General features: G+C 38.0%; 2 protein-coding genes across 8 annotated transcripts in view; both read left to right on the top strand.

The window, feature by feature from the left end:
* Positions 1–5,481, top strand: part of col15a1b (collagen, type XV, alpha 1b) — an 86,750-nt gene extending 81,269 nt beyond the window's left edge. For both annotated transcript variants that reach the window (XM_051696783.1, XM_051696782.1), the window contains 5 exons: positions 544–645; positions 1,086–1,148; positions 1,238–1,435; positions 1,586–1,701; positions 3,825–5,481. In XM_051696783.1, the coding sequence (XP_051552743.1) occupies positions 544–645; positions 1,086–1,148; positions 1,238–1,435; positions 1,586–1,701; positions 3,825–4,041 (696 nt within the window). In that variant the 3' untranslated portion in view covers positions 4,042–5,481. The remainder of the gene's footprint in view (positions 1–543; positions 646–1,085; positions 1,149–1,237; positions 1,436–1,585; positions 1,702–3,824) is intronic.
* A 716-nt stretch (positions 5,482–6,197) lies between these two features.
* Positions 6,198–26,189, top strand: part of LOC127440297 (TGF-beta receptor type-1-like) — a 54,294-nt gene continuing 34,302 nt past the window's right edge. For 5 of the 6 annotated variants that reach the window (XM_051696804.1, XM_051696803.1, XM_051696805.1 and 2 more), the window contains exon 1: positions 6,198–6,334. In XM_051696804.1, coding sequence (XP_051552764.1) covers positions 6,259–6,334 — 76 coding nt within the window. In that variant the 5' untranslated portion in view covers positions 6,198–6,258. Of the gene's footprint in view, positions 6,335–24,143; positions 24,335–26,189 lie in introns of those variants that run through there. The other variant, XM_051696806.1, reaches the window with a different exon arrangement.

Below are 26,189 nucleotides of genomic sequence, written 5' to 3'. Positions count from 1 at the left end.
AGTACACTGTAAGTATACTGAAAGTACACATACTGTAAAATAAAGTGCAACCATAATGACAGCAAATGAGATGTGCTCAAAATTGCTTAAAGCTGAAGTGTGTAATTTCTGCGCCACTAGTGCCACCAAACGGGACAGCTTTTCCGAATATTTCCCTGTTAATTTGTTGAGCCAGTGTTGCTGCATAGGGCAGTCAGGAGGCTCAGACAAACAGAGCAATGTCTTAATTTTGCCACAGAGACACCATGTTGACAGTTTCCAAGGAAATCAACTTACGACTAAAAAGTAACACACTTCAGCTTTAAATGAAAAGAACACTTTACATTAAATAACATGAAAATTTGACATAATATTTATTCAAAATACATTTAGTTTATTACCCATTGTCAAGGCTCTCTGTGAAGTTTGGAAATGACACATGACAGAAGCTAATCAGCCAAGCAGACACAGTTATTGGCTAAAAATATGTCTGATACGTCAGCCTACCATTCTATTTAACATTTCAAAAATGTTGTGATATGTAACTGTGTTTGTTTTTTTCAGCTGGGCGAGCTAATCCCAGTTCCTGAAGACAGTTCTTCATCTGCTTTGTCACAAGGCCTGAGCAGACCAAGTGACCAAAGTATACCCAGAGTACACAGCCAGGTGCGTCAAACATACTGTAAAGTAATTTTCCACTGAGAACATGTCAAATCAGAGATGCTATTGTCAAAATAATGTTCAAATCAAACGGTATCCCTGAAAAAAAATAAAATAAAATGCAATTGTCATGCCGGTCTTAGCTTGTTGATGCTGGTTAGTGCTGGTTTGGTGCTGGTCTAGCTGGTGGACCATCATAGCCATTCTTTTCACCAGCAAAACCCAGCTGTTCTTTCTGGTAAAGCTGCTTCAGCTAGTTAAGAAGACTGGTGGAGACACCAGCACACCAGCATCCCATGCTGGGGGACCAGCACACAAAACACAACATAAGTTGGTGACCCGCAATGCTGGTCTTTTCAGCAGGGTATTTGCAGTTGTAATGTTATATACAGTATATTACTTTTATAGTATCTAGTGCCTGAACATCTAATCTCTGCCTATTATAGGAGTTAAAGAGCAACATGCCACACTACAATGTTCTTCCGCACACTGCACACTCAGTGCCTGGGGTAAGGATTGCTTAAACCTTGTTGCATCTTTAATCATTGATGTGAAAAGGTGACACTTTGACATGATCTTTGTTGTTTGTCCTTCTCAGTTGCACCTTGTGGCACTCAATGCCCCATTCTCAGGGGACATGCGTGGAATCCGAGGGGCGGATTATCAGTGTTACCAGCAAGCCCGTGCTAGGGGCCTTACATCTACGTACAGAGCTTTTCTTTCCTCCCACCTACAAGACCTCTTCACCATTGTAAAGAAAGGAGACCACTTCAGTTTGCCAGTGGTGAACCTCAAAGTACGCTATTAACAGAACATGCTTGAGTGGTAGATTGAAATTAAGAGTTTCGGGATGAATGAGTATCAGTTTGTGCTCTTTACAATTTTTTGATGTAGGCATGCCTCAATATAGCCTGTCTAAATGTAGCCTCCCGTGTGTCTTCCCTAGGGAGAAGTGCTCTTCAGTAACTGGATGGCCATGTTCTCTGGAAACGGGGCCATTTTTGATCCACTTATTCCAATTTACTCCTTTGATGGTCGAAATGTCATGACAGATCAGGCTTGGTAAAAAGTGTTTACAGTATATACACTACATCACCAAAGGTTTGTGGACACCCCATTCTAATTAACAGGTTTGGCTATTTCAGCTAAACCTACTGTATTACAAACAGATGTATAAAAACGAGCCAGAGGCTAAAAAAAACATAAATGCAATGCATGAATGCATAGGTGTGCCACATTAAGCTGGAGGCACACTAATGTGGGGTACAATATGGGCATCTACACTCCTCCCCAACCAACCCCATCCCCAATAGAATGGGATAGGGGTGCACCAATGTAGGCATCATATACATCCTCGAAAATGGGTAGTTGCATCCCTGAATCAAGCATACAGCAAAACAACCTCCTTAGACAAATGATGTCAGCAGAATGAGGCATACCAAAGAGCTCAGTGACTTTTAATGTCGCACTGTCATAGAATGGCACCAATTAAATGGTTAACTGAGTGTGGTGGGGAAGATCTAGTATGGAAGTATATTAATGACAAATGTCTTTCAAAAAACAAAAAAGCATGCTGAATTGCACTGAATGAAAAATAAATGCATCGCATTAACAGTGCTTGCATTTTGGGGGGATGCAGTTTCATATTGTTGTATATTTAAGCTGTGAATATTTCAATTGCAACCATTTCAGACAAAAATTCATAATTCAAAATATGAATAGATTAGAAATCAGGCCCCATCTTGTGTCTGAATGGGATGAAATTCCCACAGACATATTGCAACATCTAATGGAAAGTGTTTTCAGAAGAATGAAAGCTGTTATAGAAGCAAACGGAGGATCAACTCCATATTAATGCCTATGGTTTTTAAATTAAACCTTCAAAAAGTACATATGGGTGTGATGTTGATGGGTCCACAAACTCTTGGCCATGTAGAGTACTTGGTGACTGGTTAACAGAATTTAAAGGACTAGTTCTCCCAAAAATGTAAATTGTCTCATTATTTACTCATTTATGCCATTCCAGATGTGTGTGACTTATTTTCTTCAGCAGAACACAAATGATGATTTTTAGATGAACTTCTCCGCTCTTTTGGTCCTTACAATCCAAGTGAATGGGTGCCAAATTTTTTAAGCTCCAAAAATCACATAAGTCAGCATAAAATTAATCCATATGACTTCAGTGGTTAAATAAATGTCTCCAGAAGTGATATGATAGGTGTGGGTGAGAAACAGATCAGTATTTAAGTCCATTTTTACTATAAATTCTCCTCCCTTCTTAGTCAATGTCCACTTTAACTTTCACTTTCACATTCTTCTTCATGTGTTTTTGGTGATTCACATTCTGCATGCATAAGCCCCCTACTGGGCAGTGAGAAGAATTTCTGGCAAAAAATGACTTAAATATTTATTTATTTTTAATCCCCTTTTCTCCCAATTTGGAATGCCCAATTCCCACTACTTAGTAGGTCTTCGTGGTGGCGCAGTTACTCACCTCAATCCGGGTGGCGGAGGACAAGTCTCAGTTGACAGTCAGTCCGCGCATCTTATCAAGTGGCTCATTGTGCATGACACCGCGGAGACTCCGCATGTGGAGGCTCATGCTACTCTCTGCGATCCACGCACAATTTACCACGCACCCCACTGAGAGCGAGAACTACTAATCACGACCACGAGGAGGTTACCCCATGTGACTCTAAACTCTCTAGCAACAGGGCCAATTTGGTTGCTTAGGAGACCTGGCTGGAGTCACTCAGCACACCCTGGATTTGAACTTGTGACTCCAGGGGTGGTAGTCAGTGTCTATGCTCGCTGAGCTACCCAGGCCACCCAAATTGACTTAAAAATGTATCTATTTCTCACCCACACCATCATATCACTTCTGAAGATAGGGATTAAAACACTGGAGTCGTATGGATTACTTTTATGATGCCTTTATGTGCTTTTTGGAGCATCAAAATGTTGGCACCCATTCACACATGTATTGTATGGACCCACAGAGCTGAGATATTATTCTAAAAATCTTAATTTGTGTTCTGCAGAAGAAAGAAAGTCATACACATCTGGGATGGCATGAGGGTGAATAAATGATGAGAGAATTTTCATTTTTGGGTGAACTAGTCCTTTAATATGTGCTTGTGTTTTTGTCTGTGTCTGACCAACTGTGTATGTTAATATGACTCTAGGCCTCAGAAACTGGTGTGGCATGGGTCGAGTACCGTGGGCATCCGCATGACAACTAACTACTGTGAGGCATGGCGGACAGGTGACATGGCAGTAACCGGACAGGTATCTCTCCTCCAGACTGGCAGACTGCTTGGGCAGCACACACGTAGCTGCTCGAACCACTTCATTGTGCTTTGCATTGAGAACAGCTACATACAGGACTCCGGAAGGAACTAGAATTTGGACTGATACCATCTACCCTTTTAAACTAATGTTCCTCTCATACACTGCAGATGTAGGAAGCAGCAGTAGCTGGACTGCTGGGGAAATATCCAGTCTAACTCCTTTTTTTGTGTTTTAGAGAGAGAGCTCTTGTGTGAAGTAACACATCAGAGAAAATGGCACTGCACTCATGTTTAACTTCTTCTCTGAGCATGATGTAAATATGTGTAAATCACCCTCTGACATTGTTCAATCTGTGACCCAATTGACTTTCATTCAACTATTAGAATACAAAAGAATACCTCAGTAAGACATGTGTAGATCTTATTCCATTGTACAACTTAACCACATTACAGTGTGCCTTCTCAGATGGTTTTAGTCCCTTCTCATCATGACTAATATAGAGGTTTTTTTTTTTATGTGTAATGCATTAACTACAGATTTTAAACTACAAACTTTTATAGTTATGAGCTCTTTTTAATCTGATTAAATCTGTCAATTTTTAGATATCAGTATTTGGATATATCCAAACAAGGGATTTATTTTGTTGGCCCAGAAAAGCAGAAAGTTGCTTAAATGCACTGTGTTAAAATTTGCATGGGACGGGATGGGTGTTTTGTCAGTTTTGGTTTGTTTTTCACACCCATGAAGGCTCTTGTCTGTGAACTTGCCATCAAAGTATTTAAAGGGAAAGTTCACCCCAAAATTAAAATTCTCTCATCATTTACTCACCCTCATGCCATCCCAGATGTGTATGCCTTTCTTTCATCTGCAGAACACCAGTGAAGATTTTTAGAAGAATATCTCAGCTCTGTTGGTCCATGCCATGCATGTGAATGCTGACCTGAACTCCGAAGGTCCAAAAAGCACATAAAGGCAGCATAAAAGTAATCCATACGACTGTGGGTGAGAAACAGATCCCTATTTAAGTCATTTTTTACTATAAATCTCCACCTTTGACCAGCCCCAACCAATACGTGGCGATATGCACAAAGAATGCAAATCGTCAAAATGAAAAGTGAAAGTGAAAGTGGAGATTTATAGTACAAAAGGACTTAAATATTTATCTGCTTCACACCCACACCTATCATAACGCTTAGACATAGATTTAACCACTGGAGGCATGTGGATTGATTTATGCTGCCTTTATGTGCTTTTTGGAGCTTCAAAGTTCTGGCCACCATTCACTTGCATTGAATGAACCAGCAGAGCTGAGATATAAGATATAATGTAAAAGCACATAAAAACCAGTGACAAATACATACTTTAAAAGGCATTAATTTAAAATGTTAACAGTTTCCACAACCACATTAGAACTTTTCACTCTGTTTATGATTTCATATTTAGGGAGACTATCATAAAGTAGGAAAAAAGTAATCATGTTTTTGCTCTTTAGAAGTCAGATGTATGTGACAATGACTGAGAGAATCCCCTTTTGCACAATTGAATGGTGCTCAGTGAATAAATGTTTCATTTCATAAGTATGGGTCATCTTTTTCTAAGGTCTAAAATGTTTAGCAATAGCACAAAACTCTTGTGAAAGCTCTTTACATCTACAAGACTTGCTTTAACATAGGTCGTATAAGTTTACCCAATTGTACTGCATTTGAACAACAACAAAAGATTTCACGCTCATCCTCACGACTAAAATAAATCGTATTTTATATAGGAGGTCGCAAAGGGGCAGAGTAAAGTCACGTGAAGCAGTGCCACCGATGTGTATGTAGTATATAACTAGATTATTTTTTTATTTTTTTTATTAACATTTAAAAAAGAAAAGAAAGAGGAAAAATACAGTTAACAAATAGAACAAACTTCAAAGCGCAATACTTTGATTCAGAGCTTGATCGCTAAGCTTGATGTTTTAGTGTCACCTGTTTTCTGAACTGTCAAACAAACAGAAATGCTGTGTCAGCCTAATTCTAAAGGTTTAATTCTACTCTGACCAACAGGAAAGAGGAGTTTGCTGCAGATAATAGCTTAGTCTCTGGCTTCAGGCTGTGTTTTTGTATATATACAGTATATATTATTGATAATGGTTTACGGGACATATTTGCAGTAGTTTTGAGGCACGACTGAACTCACTGGCCAAAAGGAAAGTGATCAATCTGGGCGGGGCATTTTCTCCTTGTTGACCAATGAGAACGCTCCCTCTCTCGATGCAAAGACCCGACAAGTTGAATGTGAGAGAAAAACCGACCAGTGAAAAAAAACGAAATAGTCTCTGTCGCGATGGACGTGGGAACGTTACTATGTCGTTCACTACTGTTGGCTTTCTTAATATGCACCGTAACACAGGAGGCGCGAGGTAAGTGCGTGGGACTGAGACACTTTTTAGTTTCCCCTGTCTACATTTCTCAAGTTTTGTCCGCGCGCGTTTCATCTTTTTCAGAATAAGTCTAACTAGGGGGTGTTCAAATATGGCGCAGGTCATAGGAAGCCGCGCTGACATGAGTGTTTAATGTTGAGCGATGTAAATGTTAAGCCGTGGCATTTGTCACATCGCACAACAGTTTACAAGAGTGTGTTTTTTCGGACAGAGAGGTGGAGTGGTGGCTCGCGCATGCAATCGGAGCACCGCGCGAGGTATGGATATCGCGAGCCAGTATTTATTTACAATACTTCAAAGCTCCTTTTAATTTATAACAACAACTGGATCAAATGTTCAGTCATTTGAAACTGTTGAACGAGCTTTGCTATCATTAGCGAACCTGAACAGTATCGATGCACTTTACCTTCAATCAGCTCCTGGTTGACAAAGGCACGTGGTTTGTGTTGATGGACATGATTGTTTTCGTGATCTGACATTAAATACTGTCCTATCGTAACATCACAGATTCTTTCATTCATCTGAGGACAAAGCCCAGCCAGATTCTTTGTAACGCCAGATCCACATCAAAGGCTTCAGGTCGATACATCTGTTATTCTGTGAAGTTATGTGAACTGACAGGAAATCTGTTTCCCATGTTACGAGAGTTGCAATATCATATCAGAGTATTTCTGTGCATCACAAATGCCAGTACAGGCTATTCTTATCAATATATCAGTGCTGTGATAACTGATAGGTTGCATCGATTATCTTCAGTGTAGTGAATCTAATGTGACTGAAGATCTATGGGTGCAACTGTTTGTTGGTGGAGGCATTATTTGCCCGTCCGATGAGAAATTACATTTTCCATAATACAGACACACAAAATTGTTACGCCTTTCCTTAATCACATTTTTGCACTCAATGCATTCAAAGCACTCAATGCATTAACTTTTAAACCTCGTAGAACAACACGTCTGAATCAAATGCATTGGGATCTAATACAAATAACATGACGAGACTTGTACTTTTGTATTCGGACTGGTTGTTTAGTGTGATTGTGGATGTGTCATAATGCAACGACATTGCTTTGCGCAAGCAAACGCCTTTACCTAATAATTTTACGTTTTTGTAATATTAAGCAACAATGGGTGAATTCACTTTCTGTTTATTCTTGTGTAACCCGTTTCATGCACACATTCAGCTGTGATGCTCTCAATTCACACGCTGGAATAGTCAGAGAAGGAAACATCCTATATTCACTTCTGCACTCGCTTCCTCTCTCCAGGGGTGGTTTTAGGGTCAGTGGACATCCGGGGCTTATCCCATACACATCCATGTATGCATCATTATACACAGGATACACTTATAAAATATGTGTTTAAAAGTTGCATCAACAAAGAGTCTATATTTAAACGAAATCTTTCAATATTGTTTGATAAAGAATACAAATAAAAAAATTATGCCTGAGCATAAAATGAGTTGGATTAAAAACTTTTCAGATCTACCAACTGCTTTATTCCAGCACTATAGACAATCATACGCAACCACAATCTTCCTTAATAATGCAGATCAATGCTATTATAATTTGTAATCAGACTAATTGAACACATTGGTTACATGTTTAAAACCTACAAATCCAGAGCCATGACACCAAGCTGTTATCCCTGTTAGGAACCTGCCTACAGAACATCCACAAATTATTTCATATTCATTAACAAAATTGCATGACCACAAATTGAGAATACCAGAAATTCCAAGATGTTATATTCACAAACAAAAGTACAGCACAGTTAAGGTTTAACATGTGCACTGCTGCAGCCACTGATGACAGGAAAGTCAGTCCATTCCTCTTTCATATTACTGTATGTTGACAGTGAATCCCATCTTCTTTCCAAACATGGAATTTTTAGAAGCTATTTTTGTGAGAATAAATACAAAAATAAATAACAAATATCTATAATAATTAAAGATTCCTTACCCATTCATTTATCACATATTCAATTTTATAAAATCTATTCTTATTATACACAAACAAACATGTAGATACACACGCACGTTGAATCAAATTATAATTAAACAGAGAAAAGTCTTGCACAAAAAAAATTATGCATCCAGTTCAGATCAAGTGAAAGCCTGTTGCAGGCTATGCGAACCACACGCGTTGGTTCAATCTATATCTATGTTGATGAAATCTATAGTTGTCCCTTAACAGTTACAGGGCTGTTAAGCGACAGATAGTTAGCCTCATTTGACAATACAGTCAATAAATTATACAGTAGTTACATACCTGAAGCAGCCGCATCATGCTGTTGAAGTGCTGATGCCGGCTGACACTGTGTCCTAACCAGACGCGACGCCGCGACATGCGATAAATTGTATCTTTTCCATGTTAATCAGAGTTTTTGTCCTAACCAGCAGTGAGGTGACAGCGACAGGGCTTTCTGTTTTTGGAAAGGTTTCTATTTCTGTGACGTCGCACCAGGCAGCGCAGTCAACAAATGGGACTAAAATATACTTATTACAGTATATTAAAGCCAGCATCTCACTAGCCGGTTCAGAACAACTTGATTTTGGCCAGTGGTGTCACACACCTACTGAATGTTGTGCTTGAGGTCTCGTTCTCTTCAAGCCCCGTACAGGCATGCAGCGATTTTATCGCTTGATGTCGCTAGTCTCTGTAGTATGAAGTCACAGATAAAGAGATATTGCCGGTAAAACCAAGATATAATTCTAATTCGACAAGGAATTCGTTTTCTTGTCACTAAAAATTTACATTCTGCTGTGGAGAGTGTTGTTACATAAACTACAGCAGTGCTCAATGCTTTTAATCATTAACCAGATTAGGGATGCACCGATACAACTTTTTCTCTTCCAATCCGATTCCGATATCGGAATTCTCAGTATCGGCCGATACCGATTCCAATCTGACACCAGTGTTGTTTTTTTTGCATAATCAGTTTAGAATATCTTTACATTATTGTGTGGAACTAATTGGGAGTACTCTTTAATATGTAAAGAAACACAAACCTCTAACTACACATTATTTCAATATAAATGTATAGCTTATTAAGAAAAACTTTGTTAACTAGTATACTGGATAATGTAGCAGCAAAATTAACAGTAATTCCAGTATAAGTCATCAGTAGAAAAGAAGCTGTTTTTTTTTTTATTTTATTTTTTTTTGCAAAAATTTTTCAACTTGCATCTGGACTTTAAAGGATTTAGATCTCTTTTTTGTTCAATTTAGTTGTAAGACATCAGTCCATTTTGAGCATCTACATCTGAGATGCTGTTCTTGAATAGCGCTCAAATATTGCGCACCACTGTGAAGGCTAAAAATAGCCTCCAGTGCATCACCATCCTGTGCGTGAGTTTGTGTCAACAGAGCAGCACCATTCACTAACACACTGGCGCTGCGCATACTATATATTTACTTATTAAACACAGCCTTTTGTGATTCACAGAGCTATCGCACATCTTCAGGTGGCTTTGAATAAAATGCACGAGTCATATGAACTGCTTTAATGGTGTTTTTATGGTTCTTTAATGTCATTTTTGGAGCTTGACAGTAACGAACATGACTAACACACAGTATCGGATTTGGATCGGGCTCATCGGACCGATACCCGATCTGTCTAAAAGCTTCAGTATCGGAGCCAATACTGATCCAGGTATCGGATCGGTGCATCCCTACCCGTTACATCTGGAGTAAATCAAACACAGAATTCCACAAAAAGAACATCATACCTATGGTCAAGCATGGTGGTGGTAGTGTGATGGTGTGGGGATGCTTTGCTGCTTCAGGGTCAGGGCGACTTGCAATAATTGAGGGAAACATGAATTCTGCTCTCTGCCAGAAAATCCTAAAGGAAAACGTCCGGTCATCAGTCCATGAGTTGAAGCTCAAGCGCAACTGGATTATGCAGCAAGACAGTGATCCAAAGCATAGGAGTAAGTCCACCTCTGAATGGCTCAAAAGAAGCTAGATTAAAGTTTTGAAGTAGCCTAGTCTAAGTCCTGGCTTGAACCCGATTGAGATGCTGTGGCAGGACATTAAACGGGCAGTTCAAGCTCAAACCCTCCAGGTGGCTGAACTAGAGCAGTTCTGCAAAGAAGAGTGGGCCAAAATTCCACCACAGCGTTGTGAAAGACTGATCTCCAGTTATCGGAAGTGTTTGATTGCAGTTGTTGCTGTTAAAGGTGGCACAACCAGCTATTAAGTTTAAGGGGGAAGTTAGATTTTCACATGGTGGTGTTGGAAACATGGTGGTGGTTTTGCTTCAATAAAAAATATTTATATATTTGAAAACTGTATTTTGTGTTTAATCGGGTTACCTTTGTTTTATATTATATCTCATTTGAAGATCTAAAACAATTTAGTGTGAAAAATACACAAAAATAGAAGAAATCAGGATGGGGGAAAATACTTTCACAGCACTGTATAATATTGAATAACCTATTATGTTCGTCATAATATCTCAGCTGCACACATTTATCTTGGCATCCCCTTGTAAAAGACCTAGCTTTGTGAATTTTACACCTGTGTGATACAAATTAATATTGTACAATTATTACACGACACACAGAAATTGTATGTGATGAAGTGTAGGCTGTACCACATCACATCATAAACATCTAAAGATTTGTCTTTGTTCAAGTGTCCTAACAGCACTACATGGATGGGTTGTTGAACTTTAAAGGGAAAGTTCACTCAAAAATGAAAATTCCCTTATCATTTACTCACCCTCATGCCATCACAGATTTGTATGACTTTCTTTCTTCTGCAGAACACAAACAAAGATTTTTTTGAAAATCTCTGTTGGACCATACAATGCAAGTGAATGGTGATCAGCACTTTAAAGCTCCAAAAAGCACAGACAATCAGAGTAAAAGTAATCCATATGACTCCAGTGGTTAAATTAACGTCTTCTAAAGTGATATGATCGCTTTGAGTGAGAAACAGATCAATATTGAAGTCCTTTTCACTAGAATTGTTTACTTCCAGTCACTCTCCAATGCACATCTGTAACGAGGTAAGGGAGGGATGGGCAAGGAGGAGGCGGGAACTGGCTAAACAGTCAACGTAAAGTTTAATGATAAAACTCAACATAAAACAAACATAAACAAACACACATGCAACGCGTCTGTGTGCGTCTCTCTCTCTCTCTCTCGAACTGGTGCCTCTGGCTAATCTTTATCCCCCTCCCAACTCAATAGCCCGATTCAGGGCCAGCCGTGTGTCCTCACTGCCCGGCCCCACCCTCCTCCTTGTCACACTCCTCCATTGCCCGACTCAGGTCGGGGAAATCCCCGATGACGCACTCCCCTCCCTTCCTGGAGGGGGGCATTGCCCTTTATCCCCCTCCCGACTCATTAGCCCGAAAAATCTTCTTGTGTGGCCCCCCCCTGTCATTTTGCACCCTAGACAACCGCCTATGCCATGGGCCAATCTATTCATTGCAACATTTGTGTGCTTTGGAATTAAAACGTCTCATTTGAATGTTTGATTCAAACATTGAAAACGTCTAATTTTTGTAAATATCCGCATTGGGTCAAGCTAATGACCTTTATTTTTTTTTTTTTTTACGTTTGTAACATTAAAGGAATATTCTGGGTTCAGTACAAGTTAAGCTCAATCGACAGCATTTGTGTTCTAATGTTGATTACCACAAAAAAATCATTCCGACTCGTCCCTCCTTTTCTTTAAAAAAAAGCAAAAATTTAGGTTACAGTGAGGCACTTTTAGTGGAAGTAAATGGGGCCAATTTTATGAGGGTTTAAAGGCAGAGATGTGAAGCTTATAATTTCACAAAAGCACTTGGATTAATTTTTTTAAAATAATTTTCCTTTTTCAATATAACTAAAATAACATTAACCTTGTCCCTGACAACCATGTCACTCATGTCTGTTTGCTGTAGTTTGTCAGTGCAGTCAGTAATGTAGCAGATTGAAAGGTAAACATCAGAGCATCTTTTTGCAGCTCAGCAGACAATAGTGCGGTGGTGGATTGTGTCTGTTGAGTGTTGATTTCATGCTATGTCGTTACCTAGTTGGTGAGACACAATGCTGTAAAGTAAAATAAACAACGTCCTTCTTTTACTCTCTGTGACAATGAGCTTATAGCTAACTAGCTAATCACGTAGCTACTTTCATTGTTGTCAGCTGAGTGGAAGCTAATGAGTAAACATGTAAACTGTTTTGTTCAGGATTCACAGTTTGGTACCCCCTTCAACTGAACAATTCCAGTTGTGTCATTTATAAAATGTAATATTTAAAAGTCTGGTTTTCCACCGTTGAAAGTTTCCCCTGAACTTGTATAGCCGAATACAGTGTAACACCGCTGCTTATCTGTTGATCTTGGCTCGGCAGTATTAATATAGTCACCATTTGACTGATACTAAACAGTAATACTGATGTTTATTTAACTGTTTATTTTATTTTTATTTATTCTTTATTTAAATGCTCAGCATTTGATTGATACTAAACAGTAATACTGATGTTTATTTAACTATTTTATTTATATTTATTCTTTATTTAAATGGTCAGTATTTGACTGATACTAAACAGTACTGATGTTTATTTAGCTATTTGTTTTATTTTTATTTATTCTTTATTTTCTCAGTGTTCATTTCTAGAATTTGTCAACAATGTATAATAATAATGTCAAATATTCTTTTGATAAAAATATTTGTTTAAGAAAGCAGCCTACTGTGTACCTTTGCATAGTCATATCGGTGCAAAATTGGCAAAAAATCCACATAGAAAAGGTCTGTTTTCATTCCAGCTAAAAAATTAAATATATCGCCCACCATATCGGTAATCGGTGAATTTTCCCTCTCTAAAATCGGTATCGGTCTCAAAAATCCCATATCGGTCGGGCTCTAATTGTATGTACCAGAAACTAGAGAGCTAGCAAAGATGGGTAAAGCTACAACAACATTAGGGTGATATACAATAATTAACAGTTTCCGTCTTTGGCTGAAGATATGTTTGCTTTCACAAAATGTGGGTCAGCACTTATTTACCGACTTTGAATGCATATTTTCTGAGATTCTCACACCAGATTGAACAATATTGAGTCAGTCTGAGGACTAAACTCACATCCCACTCACTCACTAAAACATGGCCTTTTTTTCCCTGTTTTTTATGTTCTTTACCTTGGATTAGAAATTCTTTCTTGGGCTAAACACATACACAGTAACATTACAACCAAAGATTAATGAGTAACCTCTGTGCACACTGATGAGCAGATATGAACCTTTGCTGAGAGAAATGTGAAGAGAGGAGAGATGGTGGTGGTTAGTGGTGCACAGAGAAATTTGATCATGCCTGAGCATAGTCTGTCATGTGGAAATATTGAAGGAAAGCAATTCAGTCCACAAATTAACAGCCAATGAGTTTCCTCCATTCATTCAGCAAATACGCCTTCTCAAACTGGGGTAACACTGATTGGAAATATAACCACAGGTTGTCTCAAAGGCCAGTTGAACAAAGATATAGCCTAAACCAGAATTGGGGCATGATATCATGCATATTCATATAATGATATTAATATTTCAGACTGCTTTTGTTAAAGGACTATGCTATTCAAGCAAAGTAACATCTTGAAATCTTGTTTGTTTATTAACTTGTTAATTAGGATTCATTTCTTTTGAATTGACTGCAAAAAATGGGCCTATGGTTTCCGCGATACAGAAAACATGGAGGGAAGTGCGGAAACCACAATATTTAACAATAAAATCCACCATGTTAAGAAATTTGACTTGTTTTTAACAGAATGAATAAAATCAAAATCATGATAAGTTCTAGTTTTATTATTGAACCACAAAATGTTGCAATTTTAATTAAATAAATAAATATCTGGTCTGCATGTGCTGCACGTTCCAAAGTGATTGTGAACAGCTGTTCCTAACCTGAAAACACAGCATCATGAGCATCACATGTGCTCTCTGTGTATGTGTGTGTATTAGAGCTCTCATTCATTATGAAGCGTGCAGCACATGCAGACTATATATTTATTGAATTAAATCGCAGCCTTTTGCAGTTTAATAATCACACTAGGCCATAGCAAACTACTTTTTCGGAGGTGAGAAACTACTGTCAAATACCTACAAAAAAAAGATTTTTACTCAGTTTTTCCCCAAAATAAAAGATCCATTTAATTGTATGCTTGAAATTGAAGAAATTATGACAGAATAAAATATTACTATATTGACCATTTCAAGGACTGTTTGTCAGTTTAAGGAAGAGATGTCTTTGTCCCTTGAACATTTCCGGCTTGTTGTCAAACTCAGCTTCAAAACAACAGTGGGAAGCGCTTCATTCACAGTGACTTTTAACTATTGACTATTAACATTAATACGATTGTAATAGACTGTCATTAAAATGTGGACCATGTTGTTCGGTGGATAGATGCTCCCTGGATGCCTGGGACTAATGGAAATTAAAGTGTTTAGATTTCTGAAAAAGCAACCACAAATGGGCGCATGAACCACAGCATTGAAGCATTGGCTGGATACATGCAGTACTAACTAGGGATGCACCGAAACCACTTTTTCTCTTCCGATTCCGATATCGGAATTCTCGGTATCGGCTGATACCGATTCCAATCCGACACCAGTGTTGTTTTTTTTTTTTTTTGCATAATCAGTTTAGAATATCTTTACATTATTGTGTGGAACTAATTGGGAGTACTCTTTAATATGTAAAGAAACACAAACCTCTAACTACACATTATTTCAATATAAATGTGTAGCCTATTAAGAAAAACTTTGTTAACTAGTATACTGGATAATGTAGCAGCAAAATTAACAGTAATTCCAGTATAAGTCATCAGTAGAAAAGAAGCCGTTTTATTTATTTTTTATTTTTTTATTTTTTATTTTTTGCAAAAAATGTTCAACTTGTATCTGGACTTTAAAGGATTCAGATCTCTTTTTTTGTTCAATTAAGTTGTAAGATATCAGCTCACTTTACATTCACACATTTACATTTTTTGGAACCTATTCAACTTAAATATTATTATGATAATAATAATAATAATATATTATAATAGTAATATATAGTAATATATCTCAATCATGCACCTTTAACATTTAAACCCTCATGCTTTTATTTTGACATTCTGAACTCTCCAGGAATTTCTGTATGTGTCTGTTTGTAGGCAAGTTCACAGTAGTTTAATTAGCTTCTTATTCAAATTCTGTTAGAAAAGCACCTCCAGTGCCATTCTAAATGCATATTATAAGTGAACCGAACTATTGAGCATCTACATCTGAGATGTTGTTCATGAGTAGCGCTCAAATATTGCACACCGCGTGAAGGCTAAAAATAGGCGCACATGTGTGTCAACAGAGCAGCGCCATTCACTGACGTGCTGGAGCTGCGCGTGCATTTTATACATTTACTTATAAAACGCAGGCTTTTGTGATTCACAGAGCTATTGCACATCTTCAAGTGGCTTTGAATAAAATGCATGAGTCATATGAACTACTTTAATTGTGTTTTAATGGTTCTTTTATGTCATTTTTTGAGCTTGACAGTAACGAACAAGACTAACACAGTATCGGATTTGGATCGGGCTTGGACCGATACCGATCCATTTAAAAACGTCAGTATCGGAGCTGATACCAATCCAGGTATCGGATTGGTGCATCCCTAGTACTAACAACTGTAGCACACATCTTAACTCTGGTAGGTGAACGATATTTTTGCCAACTTAGTAAGTTTGATAGGTAGAGTTTAGCTGGCTAGTTAAGTCAGAGTATTTCTTTACGGGCTCTACAAGTGACTATAGATCACCCCGCTATAATGAATGAAGCTGCACAAGTCTTTTAAATTAACATTTAGTAATTTAACAGATGCTTTTATCCAAAGCGACTAACAAATGAGGAACATAAGCAATTTCTCACACAAAAGTCAACAATATCTGCAGTATTGCACTGCCATGTTTTTAGAGTAGCTGAAGTAGGATAAAAGCTACCGCAGAAGAAAGACACGCAAGGAACTTTTTTTTTTTTTTTTTATAATTAAAAAAAAACTTACCTTGTCTGAAACTCAACGTGCTTACAGCATTAAAAGCTTTATTGTTATAATAGCAATCCAATATTATGACCTTGCCACGAGGAAATTATTGTGAGCACCTAAACTACAATACACTTTCGTCTCCTCTCTCATGTATTTGCAGTATCAACAACACATCTGGATAAGTCACTTGAGGTAAACGTTTGATGTTCTTTGAGGATTTTTTTTGACTCAGAGTCTTATTTAAAGGATCCTGTAATGACACCTCATTGTTTATTTTCAGTTTTTGCACAAATCTTGTTTATTTTAGCTAAACTCTAAAAGTATATGCTAGACATTATATTTTGATAGTCCTGGGTAATAAAAATGCTGTTACCAGAAATGCTTCATGGCAAGACTTGCACAGTAGCGTTCTAATTATTTTGTTATTGTTTAGTCTTTGAAATGGTCTAGAGTAAAATCTAATATTCAGTGTACTACTACTATGACTACTACTACTAATAATATAATTGTAGGGCTTTACTGGTTATTTAGATCAGTGTTACTATCAGAAATAATAATTATTTCTTTAGTTATTAATTAATATTTAAATTAATTAATTGAATCTAACTCATTAAAAACTCATATGGGGCTCCAGTAAATGTAATGTGCTACGTTTAGGAGCGGGTTTGGTTATTAGCAATAATTAATAATTATCAAAGATAATTATCAATTATTAAAATCAATAGAACATTGATTTGAATCAATGTTAGCTTTTTTAATCCTTTAAACCAACAATTATCAAAGATAATCATTAATTGTTAACATCAATGAAACATTGATTAAAATTAACACTAGCTTATTGATCCTTCAAATTCAACAATCATCAAAGATAACTGTCAATTATCAAAAATCAATATAATATTAATAAGGATTAATATTGCCGGGGCACAACCCTGGAATCAGGGACTAATAACGAGATAGTATAACAGTCTCAATATTAGATTGTTTTCTTAGGAAAATTGAAATCCGAAGAATATCGATTTTCGGAAAAAAAAACAATGAATGAAGGGTTGAATCCGAGCACTGACATCCCGTCAGCATGTGACACAGGTGTATGCAAAACAAACCAAAACACTTCTCTTTGAAGTATAACAAAGTTTATTTATGCAGTAACATCAATTAATAATTAATTCAATGCAGTCAATAAACTTCCGACTTACAACTACAAACTAAACAGTGATGTGATTAGATATGGAAATCAAAATAATCCTATAACACATGAGGGTGTGTGTGTGTGTGTGTGTGTGTGTGTGTGTGTGTGTGTGTGTGTGTGTGTGTGTGTGTGTGTAAAGAGGGACGCGCACAAAATGGCAGACGTGACTCTCATGGAGAGTATGTCACGCGAGACTTCCGGCCAGAGAATATGGCCGCGAATGTGGGCGGAGAGAAACCAGTCAATGGCGTCTACCAGTTTACCACGTGTATCCGCTTGTACGATAGCTTAGGGACAAAGCTGAGCTTTATCACGAAGCTATCTACTAGCCAAAAATGTGTGCAAGAATGTTTGTGAGGGGTCGCGCGCGTGCGCGCGTGCGTGCGTGGTGTGTGGTTAGTACGAGAGAGAGAGAGAATTAAGTGACGGACCCAAAGCCGATTTCGCGATCGTGGGAGAGAAAGCAGCTGTTAGTTTATCACTCAGAGACGCGGTGGCTCGTAAACCATCCCGCGGTCTTTGATTCTTTAATGGATAAACTCAGTGTGCCGGTCTCACCTGCGATGGTGGAAATGCACAACAGTCCAATGTGGTTGGACTACAACACAGCAAATCTCATTCGTGATAATTAAATACCTTGAGCATTAGCCGCAATGAGTGGACTCGGCGGTCCTGTAAGAGATGTACAAGCAATAACCTTGATACACAAGAATAACACACTATAATATTCTATCTCTGCCCAGACGTAAACCTCTTATTTGAATCTTATGAGGATGTAGAATGTGTGTTCATCCGTCCTTTAACTCCGACTCGATTCCTCGAGGCTCGGGTGATGATGGGAGGCCGTTTCCTCGCTCTGTCAGCGGGTGGTACGGCTGCTGATTCTCTGCGGGCTGGCGGAGAAATCAGCGACGTCGACTTGATTGAAGATGGAAGAGAAATCTTTTATTTCTTCACATCTGCAGGCAAACAGATGAAGAGTGTTCGGTGGAACACAGAGTAATCTCAACTCGTCCATCGAGATGGAGATTTTATGGCCACAGTTTCAAGTTGGACGTTACTTCCTTGTGCCACAAGGCTACACCTGAGAGCAGCGATGAGCTGTGTCTACACACGGCGAGCAAAGTTGCTGGAAGCAAATCCCGGAAGCATTTCAGAGGTATTCCTACTCCTGATGATGTTCTGTTGTGTGCCTCATCCAATAAGAGTTGAGAGTTCGATCCTTTAGTGAGCAAGGCTTCATGGGATTTGTAGTCTGTTTTGGACTCCCTTTGTTTGATTTTGGTGTGATTTTTATCAGTAAGATTTATGACTTGGTATGTGGGCCTGAGTTAGGTTTTACGACTGTGTTAGGCCTGCCTGTGTCTTCTATCTGAATACATGAGGCCCAACATAATAATTACAGTTGAAGTCAGAAGTTTACATACACTTAGGTTGAAGTTATTAAAACCGATTTTTTTTAACCACTCCACAGATTTTATATTAGCAAACTATAGTTTTGGCAAGTCATTTAGGACATCTACTTTGTGCATGACACGAGTAATTTTTCCAGCAATTGTTTACAGACAAATTGTTTCACTTTTAATTGACTATATCACAATTCCAGTGGGTCAGAAGTTTACATACATTAAGTGCCTTTAAGCAGCTTGGAAAACTCCAGAAAATGATGTCAAGTCTTTAGACAGTTAGCCCATTAGCTTCTGATAGATGGTGTACTGAATTGGAGGTGTACCTGTGGATGTATTTTAAGGCCTACCTTCAAACTCAGTGCCTCTTTGCTTGACATCATGGGAAAATCTAAAGAAAAATTGTGGACCTCCACAAGTCTGGTTCATTCTTGGAAGCAATTTCCAAATGCCTGTACCACATTCACACCATGGTACCATGCAGCCATCATACCACTCAGGAAGGAGACGCATTCTGTCTCCTAGAGATGAATGTAGTTTGGTGTGAAAAGTGCAAATCAATCCCAGAACAACAGCAAAGGACCTTGTGAAGATGCTGGAGGAAACAGGTAGACAAGTATCTATATCCACAGTAAAACGAGTCCTGTATCGACATAACCTGAAAGGCTGCTCAGCAAGGAAGAAGCCACTGCTCCTAAGCCGCCATAAAAAAAGACAGACTACATGGGGACAAAGATCTTACTTTTTGGAGAAATGTCCTCTGGTGTAATGAAACAAAAATTTTACTGTTTGGCCATAATGACCATTGTTATATTTGGAGGAAAAAGAGTGAGGCTGAACTGAGATCAGTTGATTTTAAATGAAATTCAACTATACATAGCATATAGCGAAGACAAAACACAATGTCCACGCAGGAGGACACGGGTTTGCACAAGGTTGAGCTGTGACAAACTGATTAAAAGCAATTCATTTGATTAAAAAATTCAATTTTATGTTGAAAATGAATTGCTTTATTTTTATTTTATTAAAAAAATTAATGAATTCATTTAATTAGACACCCTTGTGATGATACAATTTAATTACATTTGAAAATATGAAATTCTGGAAAAAATTGAAATACAATGGAATAAAATAAATAAATAATTGGATTTCACAGGGCCCTGAAATTTCTTTATATAATCACATTTCCCTCTTGATTGTTTGTCTTTGTCATATGGTTTAGGATTGAGTGTCTGTTTGTTTTGGTAATCTGGATTAAGTTGGTGGTGTTGTGTTGCTCCCTTGGCAACACTCTTCCTAAATGTGTCACACAGTAGGTGACTGATTTGGAAGCAGAGCTTTAACTGTGTAATATTCTCCAGACTTGGCAGCTTAGGGTGTCTAACTCTCTTTTCCAGACAAGCTGAATGAGTTTATGACTAAGGAAATGCATTCAAAGCTAGAGAATGGCCTTAATGTATCCTCTGTGAGGTGGAAAAGAAGTATCTCTATTTTTTCTGGGAATTCTGAGTAATAAGAATAATTTTTAATTATGAAATAATTCCATAATTGCATATTTCTGTGGAAAAATACAAAATGCCATAGCCATAAGAGAACTGACCTTTTAGGAAGTGCATGTACTGCTCTGACACATAGTGTAGTGATGGTTGTCTGCGGTGCTAGGACGGTAGGTTATCACATGGTTGGGGATAGTACTGACTAAAAGGCAAAGCCCAGATGGCATCACTCACCAGTGACAAATAAAGAAGGGTGTTCAACACGCAGGTATATTTTTCAGGTTATGAGCAGAAGCTTTAGCTAAAAAGACTGAGTGTTGTATAAAATAGCCTATTTTCTGGCAGGGCCTCCAGCTTTCAGCAGGCAACCCAAGTTTGAGTTCGGTTATTTCCCACCTCTTTGTTTCCTGTCTCCTTTCAACTGTTCCATAAATTACATGGCATCACAAGACATCATAGGCCATGTTTCGAAATGACTTGCTCCTCCCAACACAAGATATGTATGAGTGTTAGTCAGGTTAGGTACCTCCAGTTATTTAAAAACTGTCTGCTTTAAATCTGTCTGTTTATACTTTTGTTTTGTTTGGTTTCATTACCATTTCCTGTGCTATTAAAAGAATGGTTTGTGCTCCTTTCCTGCTTGAATTAAGTCAAGTACTGATGTAAGTGCCTGCACTCTCAGTTATTACTCATTGCATCGGCATGACTGCCGTTTAGTCCACACTGTCTGGACACACCCGCTGCCTTTTTACAGGTTGTAGAATTTCTGATCCTATCGTTGTGAGTGAGGAGACACCTAGCCATAACATATACCTTTTATCTTGTGCTTTCTCTTTTAGTACATGTGGCTTTGACTTTTTATGAGAAGAATCTTAAATGTACAAACACCTTAAACACTATGTAAAAGCCCAGAGTGGAAAGAGGACAAAGACTTAAAATAAGACACTGTGTCCTCTCCACATGCATGTTAAAAGGAATAGTTCACCCAAAAAATGAAAATTCTCATCATTTTCTCACCCTCATGCCATCCCACATGTGTATGACAAACGTAAGATTTTTAGAATAATATTTCAGCTCTGAAGGTCAATACAATTCAAGTGAATAGTGACTAAAACTTTGAAGCTTCAAAAAGGACATAAAGACAGCATGAAAGTAAGCCATATTACTCCAGTGATTTAATCTATGTCTTCTGAAGTGAGCCAATTGATTTTGGGTGATAACAGACCAAATGGATTACTTTTATGCTGCCTTAATGTGCTTTTTGAAGCTTCAGAGTTTTGGTCACCATTCACTTGGATTGTATCAACATAAAGGGCTGAGATGTTCTTCTAAAAATCTTCATTTGTGTTTTGCAGAAGAAAGTAAGTCATATACATCTGGAATGGCATGAGGGTGAGTAAATGATGAGAGAATATATTTTTGGGGAGGGGGTGAACTATTCCTTTAAATAATTATATACATGAATTAACATACAAATGTTCCCATAATTTAGAAGGATTTATAATTATACAGTGAGGGGAGTCAGACTGATCACACTGTGGATTTGACAACAGAAGGCCAAAGGTTCTGCTGCTGAAATCGGTCTGTGTTTACCGAAATTCAAACCACTGTCCCCAGTGGCCAAAATTGCAGTTGTTGTTGAGGTAAAATGTCCACTGGGTGGCAACAAAAGCAAGTTGTAATTTTTAGTTGTAAATTACATAATACAGTCAACAGGAATGTGTATTTGAATAAAACTACTCCCTAAAGACCTCGATATACTTCCGTTGAAGTTCTGCTTCGTTTTTCATTCAGGGGTAAAAAGAAGTTCTAAACAGCGAGCAACGGTATACTGTTTCCGAACATTCAGACACCCGCCACACCGATGTGGGAGGCATTTAGAAGTACATTTAAATAGTGGTCGACTGATATATCGGCGACTCCGATAAATTATATATTTTTCCTAATATGGCCGATTTGTTTCTTGAGGGCGCCCGAGAATCGCCTGCTTGCATGTGAAGCGACTGAGACATGTAAACGACCAGTCACGGTTCATTTTCTTGTTACGTGCCATCATGTTACTACAGTAATAGACTGGTGTGCAACACAGTGTCATTTAAACGATCTACATATCAGAACAGACACGTTTGAGCACATAATGTTAAAGTGCTGGCCTGTTTCATTCTCCCTCTCTCTTTCTCAACAGTTCCCTGTAACATTTAACTGTCTTGTCAAATGATATAAAGACAAATATCAATAAAAATTATATTATATACCATCTGCAAATATGCGCATATCTCATTTAAACAGATGTAATAAAGAAACCAAACAAAACTTGAGCAAATCCAGCATCCTGTGGAGCGTTCATTTATCTACCTCTAAAGCACGTACTCTATCAACATCAACCTCTCCTCAGCAGTTCCCTGTCACTTTTAACTTTATTTTCTAATGATAAAAGGCAAATATCAATAAAGCTTCTATTATATACTGACACCATTTGCAAATATGCAGATATCTCGTTTAAACAGATATAATTCACGTACCTCACGAAAATCCAGTGTTTTCTTCCCATCGAGCTCTCATCTAATATCTTCCTCTGAAGCACATATTTTATCAGCCAGAATCAAAACTTCAGGATCAGGATCAAAGTTCCTCTGATGGGGGGGCTTGGGTAGCTCAGCGAGTGTTGACTCTAACTACCACCCCTGGAGTCGCGAGTTCGAATCCAGGGTGTGCTGAGTGACTCCAGCCAGGTCTCCTAAGCAACCAAATTGGCCCAGTTGCTAGGGAGGGTAGAGTCACATGGGGTAACCTCCTCGTGGTCACGATTAGTGGTTCTCGCTCTCAATGGGGCGCGTGGTAAGTTGTGCGTGGATCGCGGAGAATAACATGAGCCTCCGTGCTGTTAGATGTGTGGATTGGCTGTCTCAGAAGCGGAGGCAACTGGGATTGTCCTCCACCACCCAGATTGAGGTGAGTAACCACGCCACCACGAGGACCTATTAAGTCGTTGGAATTGGGCATGCCAAATAAAAAAAATAAATAAAAAAAAGTTCCTCTGATTCACAAATCATGACAATCCAAGCAGTCTATCCAGGCCATTTAAACTGTCAGGAGATACTGTTGTGCTGGATCCGCACGAGTGTGTGAGTGCAACTTCAAAGTAAAAGTGCTTCACGTGTGCTATAAGTAAATGTTTTATTCACTGTGCACCGTATGTACAATTGGTTTGATTGGGTATTTTTTGAGAAAATACGATTGTTAATGCGTACATGCCATCCATGGTTGCTGTACTACTGTGTGTGTTGTTATTTCATTCTTCCTAATATATTAACAATTTCTTCATGTGCAAATAAATTACTAAAATTTGATGACTAAATAGAAATCAAAAGAAACTGCTATCTACCATTTAAAATACAATATTATTTTTTTAGATTCTCTTTTTAGAAATTTAAAGTTTTGTGTGAAATTGAGTAAATATAGTGCTAAATAAGTTTATTACATTTTTTTTTTTTAGCAGCTTTTTTATTTATGTTATTTACTATATTAAATTGTGTGATATATCCGCATTGTATTGGCCTATTGGCCTCCCTGCTCTCTCGACATCGGCATAGGCCATAAAAAAAAAATCATATTGGTCGACCACTACATTTAAATATGAGGACGCTAAATGTAAATCCTTAAAGGTGCAATATGTAACAATTGTCATGTTTTTTTTTTGCCAAAGTGTGAACGGCTTGTAACGCAACATAAAATGAGCCCTTCCCGGACTTCCTAGGTTGCCTATTAAAGCCTGTAGACTGATTTTCATGCGAAGGGAGTGGGTCACTTTTGCCGGGAAAATCCAAAGGATGTGACGTTTATGCGCGCTCCGGAGAGCATTCTTCTTATTGGACAGGTAAGCTTACATAACTGCAAAGCATGTGAAATATAGTGCCATAAGGATTGATCTGTGTAATTATAGCTAACTTGATCTTGCCTGCTAACGCTGATGAATTGCAAGCAAACTTGCTTCGTAACTTTCAAATAATTTCAACGATCTTCTCTTTATACTAAAAGTCAGGTATACAGGATACATTTAAGCAAATACGCTGGTTTCTTGATTGTAGTACAACATATGACATACAAAACATACAATCGTGCAACATAACAGTGCAGTGCAACAGTAAACTGTCAGGTATAGTTCGGTAGTATGTAGCTGTGTGTGTGTATCAGCATGCTATGTTAGCAGATATGTAGTTTTAGTTTAGTCTCAAAGTTTGTAGTAAAATAATCATAACTGTGTAATTTTAATTATGCTACCTCATCTGTCAGCATGATGCCGGTGGATCACGTTCAGTCTCTTTGTACGTTATGTCATTGTTTTGGCTAACGCTCGCTCGCTCGCTAGTGTCCCTATGGAGTGTGTGCACAAGCGCGAGCAACAGTTAGCTGGCTGCAGTTCACCTAACGGCTACAGGTGTCATTAATAACAAGGGTTTCTGAATCTTACATACTGCACTTTTAATCTGAAATGTGTTATCAATGACTTTATGCCTAATTCTACGAGTAGACTTCACATGAGGTCAGTAAAAGTAGCTGTTTTTACCAATTGATGATGATATAAAGTAATATGTATGCAATAGAAAATTATTAATTTGTCTTGTTTACATTATGAATTCATGACGCTAAAATGCGCTAACCTTGATACTACTGCAAATATGAGTGTATAAAAGTGTTAATGTGCAGAGCAAAGATAAAATGATGATAGAGGCATATCTCATTTTAAACAGATGTGTGAATGGCTTTTGCTGCAGATGGCACATGAGTGAATGGGCACTTGAGAGTATTTGAGAATGTTTGATTCCTTTGGTAGACTAAAACAAAATATCACATGACTTGGTCTTGGAAAATGTCTCTAAGCGAACAATCGTACAGATGTAGGTACATTTGCACCAGCTCGCTTATAACTCTGCACATCGATGTGTTCATGTTGACTCATTTTGACTCATTTCAACATAAACAAAATTAGCCTTCGGCCTCAACGTAGGTGGAGTTACCTACTGGTCACACCTACCAATGACGTGGACCAATGGCAGTAAGAAGGTGTTTAGCAGCCGATCAGAAGTTTTCCTAAAAGTTTGCCCCAGCGAGCTGTTACAAACCACCAAAACAAATGCAAAAAAAAAAAAAAAAGTTATTTTTGTTCTAAATGATGTCACACCTGTTCGTTCTTCGATTTCGTAGGAAGTATATCAAGGCCTTAACCCTAACCCCAACCCTAAACCTGATCATCAGTGGAGAAAAAATATCATTTTAGAGTGAAAATCCAACCTCCACATCACACTCACTATTGTTTATGTGAACGCGATTACTTCCTGGTTACCATGGGACCAGAACCCATTTCTCGGAAATTGTGCATGCAGCACGATTACAGTAGCACATCGGGAAATGTTAAACACGTTTGAATAGATCCAGTAATGTCTGATGAGGGATGGCACTTGTCAGTAATTCGACAGAATGTTGTTGATTTCCAGTGTGATCAAGTTGAGCAAGTATGGTTGTTTTTTTTTTTTTGTGTGTGTGTTTATCATATGGAGGGGTGAGAATGATTAATGGGATTTTTAAAGGTAACTGTATGCAAAGGGTTAAGCAGTGTCCTGCAATTACAGTTGCTTGCGACAGAATAATTTTTTTATGTTGTAAGTAAAAAGCGATGTGTATAGAAGTACTTCCCATATAATGGGCTTTTCCTCAGAAAACAATATAGGTTG

The sequence above is a fragment of the Myxocyprinus asiaticus genome, chromosome 5, assembly GCF_019703515.2.
Source record: "Myxocyprinus asiaticus isolate MX2 ecotype Aquarium Trade chromosome 5, UBuf_Myxa_2, whole genome shotgun sequence".
In the NCBI taxonomy this organism is placed as follows: domain Eukaryota; kingdom Metazoa; phylum Chordata; class Actinopteri; order Cypriniformes; family Catostomidae; genus Myxocyprinus; species Myxocyprinus asiaticus.
The sequence above is the reverse complement of the archived record's forward strand: the minus strand, read 5'-3'. Positions and strand labels throughout refer to the sequence as shown.